Raw genomic sequence first — 16,800 nt, forward strand, 5'->3', positions numbered from 1 at the left:
GCCCGAGAGGATGCTGTCCGAGCAAGCCCAGCGGTGGTTCCCCACCCACGTGCAGGTCACGGTCCTGCAAGCCAAAGCCCTGAAGCCCAAAGGCAAGAACGGCACCAACGACACGTACACCATCATCCAGCTGGGCAAGGAGAAGTACTCCACCTCGGTGGCCGAGAAGACGCTGGATCCGGTGTGGAAAGAAGAGGCCTCGTTTGAGCTGCCGGGATTACTGGTGCAAGGCAGCCCGGAGAAGTACATCCTCTGCCTGGTGGTCATGCACAGGTCGCTGGTGGGGCTGGACAAGTTTTTGGGGCAGGTGGCTATCAATTTGAACGCGATCTTTGAGGACAAGCAAAGGAGGAAAACGGAGTAAGTGCCCTTTTCGTCTTGTTTGCCTGGTTTGTGTTTATCTGCCCCAAATTAAACTGTGTGTCGTGAACAGGTGCGTTACGCGCTGTCCTGCCGACGGGACCCGGGGTGCGGGCGAAGTCGCCCCAAAGTCAGCGGGGGTTTCGGAGATCTCCGCCCTTTAAAAAAAATGTTATTTTTAATATGCCCTGTGAATGTTACATTTTTAATTTTTCTCCTGCTCCTGAATAGTGCTGTTGTTATCAATGTGGGCTGCAAAGTTTGAACCGGGTTTGCAACTCGGATTCGTTCAAACTCCGTCATGCGCATCGCATCGCTTTGCCTAATACAGTGTCTGTATTGGATCTGTTCAAACTTGGTCCCATGTCGCATCGCTTTGCCTAATACAGTGTCCGTACTGGATTCGTTCAAACTCCATCGTGTGTAGCATCACTTTGCCTGATATAACGTCCGTATTGGATTCGTTCAAACTCCATCACGTGTGTCGCATCACTTTGAATAAACCTAGTACAGACATTATATTAGGCAAGCTCCATCATGTGTGTCGCATCACTTTGCCTAATATAGTGTCTGTATTGGATTTGTTCAAACAGTGTCATGTGAGTTTAAACTGCATCATGTTCAAACTAATATAGCGTCTGTATTGACATATGTTGCAAACAGCGTGATTCTAATTTGTCCAAGCTATTCATTTGGTCGTCTTTGAACTCTTTGGTTCAAGCTTGCCATGGTAGCCTCGTACTTTTCTGATGCTCAGGGGATCTTGGGCCTTAATCTTGCTTGCTACTTTACGCTGCAGGCCCATGCAGAGAAACTGGTAGAGAAGTTTCTGCTTTAGCAGGAACTTCCATGAGTTTTGTCAAATCAAATAGTGATTTTTTTTTCCTAGCAAATTCTGAATGCCAAATGGAAATAATGGCACATTTAGGTTTATAAATAGCATTTTGTGTGGTAAGGGTGCTTAATCAAGCACAGTAACGTAAAGACTGATCAACACTCAGATCTTTGTTTTGTAATACTAATTTAAATTGAGCTGTTGGGGCTCTGTGTCTTTTTTTCCCCTTTTTTTTACTAATCAACTGTTATGGCCCCTAATGTGGCCAAGGTTACATTGGCATAAAGGTACAAGCATAGGTTATTCCTGTGCATTGATGTTAAAAACATGTATACATATGAAGAGCTTTATAGCAGAGTAGCTTTCTGCATTGGAGTTGTATCGTTTTAACTGTATTGGCCCCAAACACAATATAGTTAAAGCTCTAAGTCACTGGTTTAAACATTTTTAGACTAGAGGAACCCCTTGTTCGACTCAAGGCACCCCTCCATAACTTCTGAATTGAGCAGTATCTCATTTCAAAACCTGGTCAGATGGGAACCAACCTGAGCCTGCACTTACCTTCTCACACCTGCTTTTCTCTTTGCAGCATCCTTCAAAAGATCTTGCTGCACCCCAAGGTGCCCTGGCACCCTGGTTGAAAATTACTGCTTAAGTTAAGGATATGGTTTTGAAACTCTGGGCCTGCTTGCATGCTTTCTACTCCAATGAAGTAGTGGTAGGAGTGCCTGCTGGGTTGGCATGGGTGCTAAGGTGCCCAGTTGACAGCCCAGAGATCTCAAGTTTGAGGCTGCTCGCAGCATGGCCTGTCTGATGCCAATGAATCTGAGTTTTGCTAAATACCTTGTCACAAGGGCACAGGAAAGGAAATTCACAGAAGCGAGCTGTAGCTTTATAGGTTGAATATACTCTTTTTTTTTTTTTTTAACATAAAGTATATATTACAAAAATTGTTCCTTGTCCTGACTCTCTTGACTTCCAAGGTTGTACAAACTGAGGTAATTAACAGGGTTTTTATGATAACTAAATTAATCTTTAGGGGGGGGGTTTCTGTTTCTTTTGTGAGTATTTGTGGCTGTCACAAGTTTCCATATCCCCTATATCTTAAAGCTCTTACTGTCAAAGTCTGATAGAGAGACCCTTATATTGCATTTCATAGCACGTGAGTGGCCTGCTGCAGTCCTGCAGAGTCTCATTGAAGTCAGAGCAGTTCCACAAGAATACCAGAGTCCACTGCCACTTACCCATTTTAAGACTGGGTCTATGGAGTACATTATTGCCCCATTTTCAAAGTCACTTGGGTACCTAGGAGGCTCAGCTTTTTAAAAATCACTGAGACTTTTGGCTTTTAGGTGCCCAAGGGCCAGATAGACTCCTAGGCGTATTTTTCAGTAGCCCCTAGGCATCTAACTTCCATTTGAAATCCATGGGAACAGGGACTTAAGTGTTTTTGAAAATCCCACTGTATACCTCTCTGCATCTTCAGGTGTTTTAACTGCATTGAAACATCTGGTAATAAACCATTTTTTGGAATAAGACTTATGCTTCCAATGAACATATATGCTTTTGAACATTTTACCCTGCATACACGTTAATGCTGTTTCCTGTTACTCCTGATTTGGAAATCCATGCATGTTTCAAAGAGGACAAATCTGTGTGTGTGTGTGTGTGTGTGTAATATGAATTTAGCCTTTCAAATAAAATAAGCATTGTTTACATTCTTTTCTTTCTTGACTTTCCTTTTGTTAAATGCCTATCTTCATATAATATTCTGTTAACTTTGTAATTGCCACTTGACATAGGTGTGGTATTTTCAGACATGAACTTCAATTCCAGTTATGCCAGTGGAAACCAAAGCTGCCTAGTGCCTCTGTATCAGGTCCATTGTTCTTAGCTGCGTAGAATTCTCATACCTAAACGCTATTTTCTTTGTTTCAGAAACACTAATCTGTTTTATTAAACAATGTTTCTGCTTTCAAATATGTTCAACAGGCTTGTAGTATTATTACATCCAGAGTGATTTTTCTTGTGTTGATGTAACCTTAACATTTCTTGCTTTGTTTGGGGATAAATGAGATCCAGTTATTTGATGAAGTGTCTATTGGTAATATTTCTACTTTTTAATATATTTAATAGCTTCCTCTTTCCAACACAGCTGTACATATGGTGCTGCAACAGACAGACTCAAGAGTCACTAGAGTATTACAAAAAAGATATTTAATATTCTGCACAATGCTGAACCTTGTCAGCAATTCCCCAGTGCTTTTTAGAAAATAGGTATGAGAAGTGAAGGCTACCAGCTGATTTTGAATTCCTAGGAAAACGGCAGGGTATGTGACATGCAGGTCCTATTTTATTAGACAGAAGTATGTTTACAGATTCTCCTCAGCTTCAAAAACACATTATGATAGGAAAAATGGGCTTTTTTCATTAAGGATTTTTTTTTTTATGTGCTGCTTGTGACACCTTAGGAAAAACATGCCAGTTTTTCAAAATACTCTAAGCAATAAAGTTTTCAAGCAGAGGCATGGCGATATGGCTTGTGCATCATTCTGGCTCTAGACTTAAGAAAATAAAGCAACATAATTTGATGGAAAAAATCTTACGTAATATCACACAGTGAAAAATCATCAGTTGCAGAAAGAAAGGGAAAATACAAACTCATAAAAGTGTTAGTTATAGGAGTGGCTGGATCCAAATATGACTCAGTCACTTTTCAACTTTATTTCAGACACCCCAGCCAGTACACCTGCAGTACTGTTATTTTAGCACTTTCTTGGTAAGAGAGTGCCAGTCGTGTCATGGCAGCGTGATGATTTGTGTATTTGTCCATTGGGACCTCTAATATGGTCATCAGCTCCTTTTACGTGTTCATTTTGAAACCACATCTCCACAGGTGAAAACCTAGAATATTGATTGTTTTTGTTGAGTTGTTGTTTTTATATTTTAATATTCTCACAGTATTGAAAAATGTTCAGATTTATTTAGAAGACATCTTTGGAATAGGGCTTGAAGGTCTCATTACGATTTCTGCTATCCATATTAAAGGAGCTATTTTAGCAACTAGTAATTTTGTTTCTTTTTTCCATATATATACACAATAACATTTTAAAGCCAGGTGTAAGTTCTTATCAATGCTTCTGTTTTATCTATAGGTCACTACTGCCCGAAAGCTTTTGGCACCCAACAAAGCATGACATATATGCTGATAATTTGATGTTGCCATATTTTTGTACAGTAGTAACTTTTAAAAATGTTTGCATTTAGTTCTTATTCTTGCGTGCTGAATTGATAGAGCCGTCTAAGAATGAATTTTGACTCAGTTTTGTTCTCGATGTTACTTGTTCCGTTAGCAGCAGCTTCTTTCTTGTTGCCGTCTACCTCCATGCCATTTATTACCAATTCCTTTACTGCTTTTCCTGGAGAATGAATTTATTACGCAGAGTTAGACTTCAAAATGCAACATTTATCTGAATTGTTATAACTTGGGCTTCTCTGTTTCTCACTGCAGTTTTCAGGATGATTGATGCTTTATTTCCTTTTTGTGACCTAACCAGCAACAAATCTTTGCTTGACACTATTGAAAAAAATTATTTAGATTCATAGTTTTAAAAAAGTGTGTATCCCAAGCCTCTGCCATTGATATAAAATAGAGAAGAGATTTACTGATAGATTTTGCTTATTCCAGACCAATAGAGTATTTAAAGATGAAGTCAAACCCAATCAATATATTCTGTTGTGCAAATGGTTGTCATTTTATTGGGTTTACGTGTCCTCAGTAGCCTTTGTAAAAATTCTTGCAGTGGAGTCTAATTCTTTTATCAACAGATGAAGGCTATTTCAAACCAGGGGCTCTCACAAGGTTAATAACTTCTTTTGGTGAATGTCCCTTTAAACAGACACCTTACTTTTATTCTGGGGGGACTTAGGCTATGGGGTCTTGACTGTAGTTGTGTCTGCATGACATGGGAAAGAGGCAATTTCTGAAAGAGGTATCTTCCAAAAGCAACCTTAAATTCGACCCTGAAACTAATTACCAGTGCATATCACTGTGAATGGTTGCCCTGCGCTTCCTGTTCAGCATCTCAGAATTTTTTCGTGGTTGGTGCCTTTTCTGTTTTTAAAAAGTGAAAAAAATAGAACACAACAATTTTTACTAAGTTTAACCCCTTTGACATTACATAACACTTTGGCTGCAAGACGTAACAATCATAATATTGTGGTGGGGTGAACACTGGGAAGGTGGGGGCTGGACCTTCTTAGAAGCAATAACTTTGATCGTCCAATAATATCCCCAGAATGAAAACTTCAACAATAAATGGGAACATATTCTCTTTTTAGGGGAAGCAAAGGTAATTCCTGCCACATCTGTAGATTCTCAGTCCTCACATTTATAACCAGCGTTATCTGTATTGAACTCTATCCAAGCTTCAATTTCAGTGACACGTTAGGGGCTGGTGTGCGTAGAAATTCAACCTGCAATGATTAGGTTGGTCTCTGTTTGCACTTTTAGTTATTTAGTTCTACAGCAAGTCTACTTGTGCAGTCTTGAACCAAACTAAGTAACCGTGTAAATTAAGGGCAAATCAGGTTTTCAAATTCTGGTTGGTGTTAAATCCAGAGTCAAACATTCTGGTTTGTCTCTATTAATATGGATTTTGTAATGGTGTGATACTGCTGTTGTACAATTTATTTTTAAATTCTACATGGTAGCATTCCACACATTGAATTTGCATCCAGAAATAAAGGCATTCATTTCTCAAAATTTCATCATAAATCTAATTTTAATAATTAATCCATTTTCCCTTCTGCTGTATATACTCAGTGATGTACAGCACTCTCCTTTTTTTGTCGTCATTGTAGACTTATAAAAGTGGTTTAACACAGTGGTACATTTTTGGTTTGTTTTAAATGTCTAGATTATTATGTAGAATCAAAAGCTTTGGAACCCCAGGGAATACGGTTATTGTATTTCGGTGTTAAGCTCACTTTTGAAAATCAGCTTGCTTATTTAAAATCAAAATCAGGATTCATGCACCTGATTTTAGACTCCAGTTTTTAAACTCCTTTAAATTTTGTCCTTAAAAACGAAGTAAAATGAACTGAAATCATTAACTATTTCACTGGTAGAGAGGAAGTAGAGAAAGATTTTACGAAGTAGTGTGCTCATGGAACAAGCGTCCCCACTCCTATTCAGGTCTGGTAGCAACAAGGAAGTGATACAGAAGACCAAATTTCACTTTCAGCCACATGGTGAACATGCTGGTCAACAAGGTTGGACCCAGTCCATCTTTAGTAGAAACGCTCTCATTGCCTCTTCTGGGAATGGTATTCGCCTTGTTGTGTAACCAAATTTCCACAGGGATTTCCTCCACCCATAGCTTTATTCAAATAGTGAACAGAGTATTTTCAGTTAAACTCCTTCCACCGGAGAACAGGACTCATTGTTGGAACTAAACAGTCCCGTGGCTTGGAAGAGAGAGATAAAGACGGAAGGAAGCACAGAGGCAGAAATGTGACCTGCCACCATGAGCGGAATAGAGATAAAGTCTAGCAAAAGAGGTTGTGTGCGAGGGAATTGGAATCGAGCACACCAAATGAGTTGGAAAACACAACAAAATTAGAGAAATGTGCAATCAAAGAAAGGAGAGCTATAGAGAGGAACTGTTGGAGACTCCTGTCGAAAGCACAAATGCACTAGTAGATCCTTGATGCATTGGGTTAAGGTTTGCATTGCTGTTTCACCGTTTTTGCATTTTGTACATAATGAGCTGGTTGCTGGAATGTACATTAGAGAAATAACTGACACCTTTCAAATGGTCAGAAACTCGAGGGGAAAATCTTGAGAAACGTATATGAAAAGATAACAAGGACCGTTCTGATAGAGGTATGAAAGGAAAGGAACAAGAGGGGAAAAATAGGAGAAGGAAGGAAAGGACATCTTTCTCCAAAGAATGCAGGGAGTTTTGGATTGGATTTAGAAGGCGAGGGGTCTGCCTTTGAAGTTGAGAGAATTTGCCAGGCTTCATGTTAAATCTGTTTTTAAAAAGAATGTAATATAATTATGAAATGGAAGGGCAACTGCTCTCATAAAAATGCCCCTTTTGTTTATGTAGATTATTGGCTCTTTTCCTACCTGGTGTAAGCTTTCTATGGAGTCAGTTCATGGCAGTCTGACAATTGCAACATATACTGTGGTTAGAAGTGCTGTAAACAAAACCAAAACAAGTTTGATAGTGTTTCATAATAAGTTATAATTTAAACATTTGCAGTAGGGTAATAGAGTTTAGTTTTTGAAGATCAGAATAGTGTTTTCAAAAAGCAGTGTTATTTTCCAACTCTTTCTCTTGGATACGATGCAGTTTTTCTGCTCCTTCCCCTTTTATGCTACAGGAACAGGATCTAATGAGAAACATTCATAGTCTCAGTATTATTGCTTGTTCACATTCAGCTCCTCACAAGACTTATTACTTTACATTGACTCTCATCATTGTAAAAATTATATATTTCACTCTGAATAAAAAAAATACCAGTTGAGTTTACTTCTCATATTCTCTTGTTTGAGCTAGAGCATATGGAAGTTTCATTATAACTAAAACGTAATATCCAGTCTCTAAGGTAACCAAAATAGCTTTGTAATGACTATAAAAGTTAAGTGTGTGGGGGGGGGGGGGAGGGGGCGTTAATACTAAGAAAGGTCTGATCTTGCAGTTATTACTCAGGCAAAAATTCCATTGAAGTTAATGGACATTTTGCATGAGCAAAGTGTGCAGGTTCAGGCTCCACTGGCCTGAACACTGACATAGACCTCAGGGTTGGAGGAGCAAACTCAGGTAAGCATCAGTTGTTTTGCAAGGGTGAGAGGTATTTTGGTTTGTTCTTCCAACTAAACTCGTTTCTGGCGAGCTCTTCAGGGCTCCTGTACGCGTGTGTGGAGCCTGCTCCGGAAATCCAGCGCATCGGAGCGGACTCGATTAATCTGCAAACTGATTAATCACATCTGCTGGAGCACGGAAATAGACGTCACGCGAATCCGTGTCCCCGCACTGAAAAACCGGCAGCAGGGTGCTTTAAAATAAAACACGCTCGATAAGCTTTAGTTCAAATACCTTGCTGGCACTTTTTGGGCACGGGGACACTGATACACGTGATGCGTGGGCACTTTTAATTAGCTCGGCTTGCTAATTAAGGTGCCCAGTGCAGTGTCCCAAGCCACATGTGAAAATGCCTTCAGTGTCTATTCTGAATACGGGCTATGCAGGCTCTGAAAGCAAGTTGTGAACATGCTGCAATGAAATTCTCTCCTTCAGGTTTAATGAATGTCAAATTAGTTTGCTCTATGTATGTATGCTGTTAGCAGGTGACTGCTGATAGTGATACAGATTAGTTGCTAACTCATGATAAAAATGTCAATAGTTGGGTTACCTTAAACTATAAAAAGAAAAGGGCAGGTCTGTAGAAGTACACCAACATTTCTGTTTTTACAATGCATTTATTGCTGCTGTCACAAAACAAGTTAATGAGCAGCTAATATCAATTTAAATTTTAAAAAAGTGACATTCTTTTAATCCCTCAGTTTAAACATAATAACATTTTAAAATCCCTTTCCAGGAATTTTGTCAGAGATAAGAGTCTTCCCGTTTGAATTCTACTGGGACATTAGATTTTCCTCACTGTTAGGACTATTAAACTAAAAGGTGGAAAACCCAGCTCTACTTCAGGAATGTAGGACACCTCTTTCCCCTTTAGAGGGACCATAATCCCATACTAAATTTGGGGCATCTGTGCAAATTTTGGGGAACGGCTATCTCATCTTCAGCTTACATTTGTTACAGAAGTAGGATTTTCTTTCATTTATAATGTATAACTTAAGTTTATGGGAAAATGACCTTTTCCTCCTCCAAAAAAAATAAATAGTTGTTCTGGGGGGAAAAATGCAATGTACTGGGGGTGAGTTTCCTTTTAAAAATGACCTGTAAAAGGTGAGTTGAATTAATTCCTTCTTTTGCTGATTATAGTAGAGTGCTGGATAGTTTGTTTGTTTTTTTTAATTGGGTTGTTTATACTAATTCTTGCTTATCCTGACTTTTCCTAATGGTTGTGGATAAACTAGTGGGTTAGTGACATCACAGATATTCAGAGAGCAAACTTTGATTAATTGAAAGGGGAATTGTTGCTTTACTTCAGATGGTTAATATCACCCCTTTTTACTTTTAACAGAAACGTAGATAAAATGTAAACCAAACAAAAGAAAAGGTGTTCTGTTAAAGATTTAATTCCCTTAGCCCTTTTGCTAAGGGATAAGAGTCTTCTCAGTCCATTTCTCTGGGCTCTCACGTGTAAACCTTCAATAAAAATAGAGAAGAAAAGACTGGGTATATCTGATATCACTAAACTGTATAAAACCTCATGGCCCTTTATACATCACAAAGAAGCAAAAAGCCATAATTCCTCCTTTCCCTTTTATTTTTTCTTTTAGCAGGTAACTTTTAGAGGTATTTCTTAACTTAAAAGTCATATTTCTACCTGAAAGCTTTATTTACCTGTTTCTTAAAAAAAAAAAAAAAGAGAGAGGGATTAAAGGAAACGGAGAACTGGTTTCCTCTTTTTTTAGGCTGTTTGCTCTGTGTCTTTGACAGTACTGTGTGCATAATCAGTTCTCATCTGTGTTGATCGTAGAAGAATAAGGCTGGAAAGGACTTCAGGTTGTCATTGAGGTCAACCCCCTGGTCAGAGCAGGATTATCCCTGATAGAGCTATGCTAGTCAAACATTTAGTCCATAGTCCATCTGACTTCTTGGTACCCTGTTCTAAAAAGGTTTTATTTTGTGGGAGCATGTTAGTGTTTTTCTCCTGATTCTCCATGAGTGCGTGGTGAGCCTCCTGGCAGTTCACAATAATAGAGATGAATGTTGCTAGCTTGTCTAAGCAATAGGCTGCTTACAGACGATTAAAAAAAAAAAATTAAAAAGAGCTTTACTGGAAGAAGCAGCACGTTACTTTGACTTAGTTCTGCAGTGTTGGTATAGATCAGACACTTAAGAGGGGCCTTTTGGTGCTTTTATATAAATCTATTTGATAAAAGTACCAAACAGGCCTCACTAAAGCCACCCAATCTATACAGATATTGAGCGAGCCGGGTCCAAATATTGTGCTACCTCTTCTGGGCATGTGCTGGGCTTGGTGAGGGAGCACGCAGAGTTAGTAAGTGCCTTTTATTTTTATTTTTGTTAACATCTACAAGCAGCTATATATAGTTTAATTCAGGGCTGTCCCATTGTCAGAGGATGTCAGGCTGCTCACACTATGCATGTAGCAAGTAGGAGGCAACGGTGCTGCCTGCAGGCAGTTGTGCGGGTGGGATTTATAGCTCATGTAGCATGTAGATCTGGGGTCTGCTGGCCACATGACATGTGGCCTCCTGCTACCATCTTGAAGTTGAGCAGCCCTTATTTAACTCTCTCAGGTTCATCGTGGAAATGGATTTGATGTTGCAGGAATCATGGGGTAGCATGTCTTGCAAGTCAACTGCAAGAACCATGGGTGACTGGTGTCACCTGAGTCTGGGGGGGCACCAGTGGGGTATGACTGGGGGGGCGGGGGTCCGCCAGCTGGCAACCAGAGCAACCAGTGGAGCCAGTTTCAGGGGGGACACTCTGTGCCCCCCTACCAGCCGAAGCCCCCGTACCCTCTCCTACACATCACATTGCCTATGGCAAGGCCAAGAATAGGGAACAGCCAGATGATTTTCTTCTCTTCCTTAGACCCCATCTGAATACAGGAGGACAGTTGTTTTACTGAATCTAGTCCCAGCTCAGCAAGTGTGTGAGGCTCTGTACACTCCTTTTATATTTCTCAGTTGGCTTGATGAAGCAGTGGGGATTAGAGGAAATCTCAGACCTTCCACAGGGTGGGAGAAGAAGGGTAAAGAGGTAGGAACATCCTCATGCCGGTGATAGTCTACCCAGAACCCTGCTCAAACCAGGAGAAAGTAGCATTTGAAGGATGAGATACTCATCTTCACTGATCACTGCATACAGGTGGAGTTAGACTTGAAACGTAAAGGGAGTTTTTACTCCAGAGTTTTCCATGGGACTAGGGAATACAGCCAGGGAGCAATAAGGTGCATGTAAAAAGCCAGAGAAACTTGATGAGGAAGCACCATTGGGCTGGTGTAGGACAGGAGGTGATATTTTTTTCCCTGTTCCTGGAACAAGCTAGGGCTGCACCACAAATCCAAAGCCAGGCAAAAAAGGTGGACTATGTTTATAGTTTTACTGGTGACCCTTTAGACAAAGGATTAAGGCCTTTGATATGGAGGCGCATCTATTTGGGCCCATTTATGCTCATGCAGTGACCATTAAAGTTATTGGATTTGCACTTGTATAACTGACAGAATGCTTGGCAGGCAAACAGAAAGGCCTTCAAAGACCGTCCACAAGCACTTCTTTACTAGTGCATCCATATAAACCTCATCGGAGGAATTAAAAAGGAAATGTATTTACTGGCATAAAAACTTAAGCAAAACCAAAAAAAGGAAATGGTATTAGGTCAGCTACTTGGCACGCAATATGTACTCAGGTAATGTATTATTTACACACAAAGCCATTTAGAAAAAAACAGTGTTCTTTTAAGAGGCAAAATAAATTTTATTTGTCGCTTTAATTAATTTTGGATACCAAGTTTAGCTTTATAAGTAGGAGCAGCACAGTATACTTCAGTGAAATTCAGTACATTTCCATTAATTCTGACCTCTGGTCCTTGGAATGTGAGAGTAGTTAAAAGTATTCTTTTTTAAGTTTTTCCCTTCCCAGAACTTATATTGAAAAGGGAGGTTTGTCAGTTAACATCTTACACATACAGTAAACTTTATATTTTATTTATGGAATTTCTGGTTTCCATATTACCTATGTTCAGTTTTGAGTAATGGGATTAACTGAACTGTAAAAAATGTGTAGTTTAATGAAACACAATATAACATATTTTCTTTTTCCTTTAAGGTGGTTTAGCCTAGAATCCAAACAAGGCAAAAGGACTAAAGACAGAGGAGAAATAAAAGTCAGTATTCAGTTTATGAGGAATAATATGACAGCAAGCATGTTTGACCTGTCGATGAAAGATAAAACAAAATCCCCTTTTGCTAAACTAAAGGACAAAATGAAGGGTCGAAAAAGTGACGGGACGTTTTCGGACACATCTTCTGCAATCGTTCCAAGTACTCACACACCTGATGCAAACATTGAAGCATCCAGTAGTGAAATGCAAATGAAATCAAAACCAAAAAAACCTTTCCTTTTGGGACCTCAGCGACTCTCTTCAGCTCATTCCATGTCTGATTTAACTGGGTCTCATGTGTCTTCAGAAAAATTGAAATCCAGTGCAATTGGTCACACTCAACTTTTCCGACATCAGCTAGAATCCTTTAGTTCTGTTGATGAAACAGGTAAGTAAAGCCTGCTTTTCTTAATTGTGGCTGCTATAATTGCAGCTTAATTGCTATTGATGTGTGAGAACTTTTAAGACTTTGTTGTTTTTAGTACGTTTTAACCTAAAAACCCAAAAGTTAACTATGAATTTTCTTAAAAACCTTGCCTTTTCATTTTGATCAGTAGGTGATCCCTATTTCTTGTTCAGGCTGTTGCTAAGAAACAAGGAATATTCTGCACCTGTCACACTTTACGATTATTTTTCATCGTCCATTTTTTTCCAACATGCTGGTAATAAAACACTACATTTTATGTTGCAAACAGTATGTGAGTAATTTTACCTCTCAGAAATAGTTCAGAAAAAACAAACTTAATCATGTTTCATTTTTAGAAAATTAAAAATTGGATAAACCTGAGATAAGTGAAGATTTGAAAAGTCTTTAAGTTGTTCAAAGTTTTCTTGTACACCAATACATTTTTTGTCATTTTTCTAAAACTCCATATTAGTTGTAGCCACTTTCTTTGTGAAACTTTGTGTAATTTTCTTACAAAGCTTGTTTTATTGTGGTGCCTGTATATATTTGAAAAGTTTCTTAACCAAAAATTTCAGATCACAGCTCTTTTGCATTTTTTAAATCAGTAAATTATTCAACCTCACATCTTTTGAAAGAAATCCAGCTAATACTAAATCTGAACTCATATGAGCTCTCCACCTGTCATGAAGTATGATGATAATGTCTTATTGATTATATACTAACAGCAAAATTATTTGCAGGAAGTATAAAATCTCCACATAGGAGGACATTGAGTGCTGATACTTCTAAAATGAACCAGGATGACAGCACAGTTGGCGAAAAAGAATCAGGTTTTGAAGCACAAAATGATCCATTTACAAATGTGAGTGCTTCATTACCCCAAAAGTTTGCTACTCTGCCAAGACAAAAAAATCCATTTGAAGAAAATCCTTCGTCATGGGATCAGAACATAAATCTGTTTTCTAAACCTGTTGAAATCAAAAAAGAAACCAGAAAAGAGAAAAAGGAGAAAGTTAGTCTTTTTGAAAGAGTGACTGGTAAAAAAGATAGCAAGAAGTCGGATAAACTTAGCAATGGGGGATCAGAAAGTTCTACTGACTTGAAATCACCTAGTGCATTTGGTGAAATTCATCAGGAGAGTTTTAATTATGATTCAACTAATCCGTTTACAACAAACTTCAAGCCTACAAGCGTGTTGCCATCGTCTAGGTAGGTTTTACTTTATTTGGACCTGATACGTTGAGCATCTTACATGAATGACATTATATATGTTTATACCATTGCTTACCTGTTTGTCAGTAAAATATGAACTTTATATATAAATTTGATGTCTTCTCTTTCCAGTAAAATGTAAACGGAACAGAAGAAAAGCTGTTCTGTTAAAGATTTAATTCCCTTAGCCCTTTTACTAAGGGATAAGAGACTTCTCAGTCCATTTCTCTGGGCCCTCACGTGTAAACCTTCAGTAAAAACAGAGAAGAAAAGACTGAGTTTATCTGATATCACTAAACTGTATAAAACCTTATGGCCCTTTATACATCACAAAGAAGCAAAAAGCCATAATTCTTCCTTTCCCTTTTATTTTTTCTTTTAGCAGGTAGCTTTTAGAGGTATTTCTTAACTTAAAAGTCATATTTCTATCTGAAAGCTTTATTTACCTGTTGCTTTAAAAAAAAAAGAAAGAGAGGGTGGGGAATAAAGATCTTTTTGAAGTTACAAATACATTAGTAATATACTGTGAAAACCTTTTAGTGCTTGGATTTCTAAAGATATTCTGTATGTGTTATCATGGATTGTTCCCAACAGTCTTGACCTTAGCTGGATGCTGGTTTACCACTGAGTTTTGGAGAGCGATCACTTTTAAAAAGTCACTTTCAAATTATTGTAATATTCAGATGCATCTACACGGGTAATTTGGGAAAGTTAAGATATATCTATAAATAACATGGAGAAATATGCTTAAGTTAGTTTGTTAGTCTCCCAAGGGGACTCCCATTCATCAGGGGCAGAGAAGCCTTAAAGCAGAGGATCCAACTCCCAGTCCGCGGCCCAGTATCAGACTATGAAGGGTTGGCTGCTGGTCCAGAGGAGGTTTGACTGCTGGACGTCCAGAACTGGCTGGCATATTGCGGACCAGCAGCCAATGCTTTTTTACACTGAGTATAAAAAGGTCCGCAGTATCCCAGTCACTTCTAGTTTGCAGTATGCTGGTCTGCAGTTTGCCGGTCCATGGTTTCCAGTCTGCGGTCTAAAAAGGTTGGGAACCACTGCTTTTGTTTGTAATAACATAATTCATAGCAAGCTCTCTTTTCTTAGAAAATTATTTTCTCCTCCAAGGGAGCATCTGCAGGAGATTTAATTCTCCATAAGTTATACATACTGTTTTCCTACCTTTCCTGATTTGCTGTAACTTTTTTGAGGGTCCACTATAATCAAGTCATGAGTAGTAAAACAGCTGTTTCCTATGCCAGTGCTGTCTAACTTCTAAGTCCTCCAGGTGCTGCCTCCATCACGGGCTGCACCAGTCTAGCCACAGGCTACATAGTCATGGGGACACTTGCCCCCTTGCACAGTGTGGTCATGCAAGCACAATCCGTTCCCACCATGACTCCAACAGACGCCCTTTTGGACACCCTTCCCACTGCTTTGCAGACTGCCGCTCCCTACCCCTCCGTTGCACCACCCAGGCATGAGCCGCTACACATGGCCCTGTATTCACCCTCAGTTCCTGCATTGTCCTGTCCTGTCCTGCCCCTTGGGCCAGCGGCAGGAAGCAGCAGCTAGAGAAGGGTGTGGGGCCCAGAGACTTCAGCTGCTGTTGCAAGCTAAAGTGAGGGTGAGGATCAGCAGCCAGGCAGAAGTCCAGGAGCCACAACTTATCTCCTTGTGGGTTGCGTATGAACCATGGGCCACCAGTTTGAAACCCCTGTCTTTTGCTCAGCAAGTTGGACTGGTTTTAAAGCAGCCAGTGGGAAATCTTGATGTCACGCATTTCTTTTATGTTTTGGATTTGTACTTTTTAATTATTTTCTTCAATAAAAATTGTTTCTTCTTGTTTGGTATAAATTAGTTCTATTTTTTGCATACCAGGAGGATGAACTGTATATAGGTACCAGGCTAAAATGATATCTATAGTGTATCCTTCCCTTGAGAAAAGTGTGTGTGGATGTATTATATCAACCAGAGAAAGAATATGTGCATATATTTTATATATTATATGCATGTGTATATGTATGATTTTATGTATTTATATTAATCTGTCATTAAAATGTAACTGCTTATTTAAGCAGTTATATAGTTTGACCTCCGTTTATCCAGTTTTGACATTTTGCATAGAAAAGGCTAGACAACAGTTTAGAATATGGTTCTTATGTGTAAAATATGATCAGTTGTGTCTCCAGAAATGCATTAATCGTGGAAATTGAAATATAAAGCAGCATGTTAAGATTTACTGAACAAGCATCTATGAATCTATGAAACAGTTAGTTTTAAATGCAAAACATAATCTTGATGATCTTGGTTCCTTTTTCATATACAGTACATTTAAGGACGTTTCATATTATTTAACTGATAAATAAATTTCTGTTTTACTTTAAATATTAAGTTAATGAATAGAATTAATTTGTTCTGATCACCATGTCCTTTTAGGTTTTAGAACTAGTAGAGTTCATTCTCTCACAGCACAATCTGATCCACAGATTAGAAGAGAAAAACAAATCTTCCCGTTTTCATTTTGTGGTGGGTTTTTGGGGTGTTTTTTTGTTTCCCACCCCATTTCTGGTCATTTTACTGAATTAGTTGAAAAAACTGAAATGTTTCCACTAACTTCCAGTATTTCAGTGTGTTTTTCTCATCAAATTATCGATAACGGACTACTTGAATATTATTTATTAATCTAAATTATTTTGATAAGAGTAGATACATTTAGATGTGAAATGAATGCAATGCAATAAACTCTGGAGCAATTCGCACCGGAATCATTTGCTCCCACATGCAACATCTACACATGCACCCAAGACAGTAGAAATTTAAATGTGGTCAGAGTAGCCCCCTGCCTGACTGGGCCCAATTTATGCTCATGGTCACCATTTACACATGAGTTTCAACATATTAAAGTACTCAGCTGAAAGGTAGTACTATGCCC

The 16,800-nt window shown here is 38.8% G+C and overlaps 1 protein-coding gene across 1 annotated transcript in view; it reads left to right on the plus strand.

The window, feature by feature from the left end:
* Positions 1-6: 6 nt before the first annotated feature.
* Positions 7-16,800, plus strand: part of RAB11FIP2 (RAB11 family interacting protein 2) — a 48,618-nt gene continuing 31,824 nt past the window's right edge. Inside the window, exons 1-3 of the mRNA XM_019556121.1 lie at positions 7-360; positions 12,196-12,638; positions 13,397-13,865. Of these exons, the coding sequence (XP_019411666.1) occupies positions 11-360; positions 12,196-12,638; positions 13,397-13,865 (1,262 nt within the window). The 5' untranslated portion in view covers positions 7-10. The remainder of the gene's footprint in view (positions 361-12,195; positions 12,639-13,396; positions 13,866-16,800) is intronic.

Source organism: Crocodylus porosus, unplaced genomic scaffold, assembly GCF_001723895.1.
Source record: "Crocodylus porosus isolate Cpor-Errol unplaced genomic scaffold, CroPor_comp1, whole genome shotgun sequence".
Taxonomy (NCBI): Eukaryota; Metazoa; Chordata; order Crocodylia; family Crocodylidae; genus Crocodylus; species Crocodylus porosus.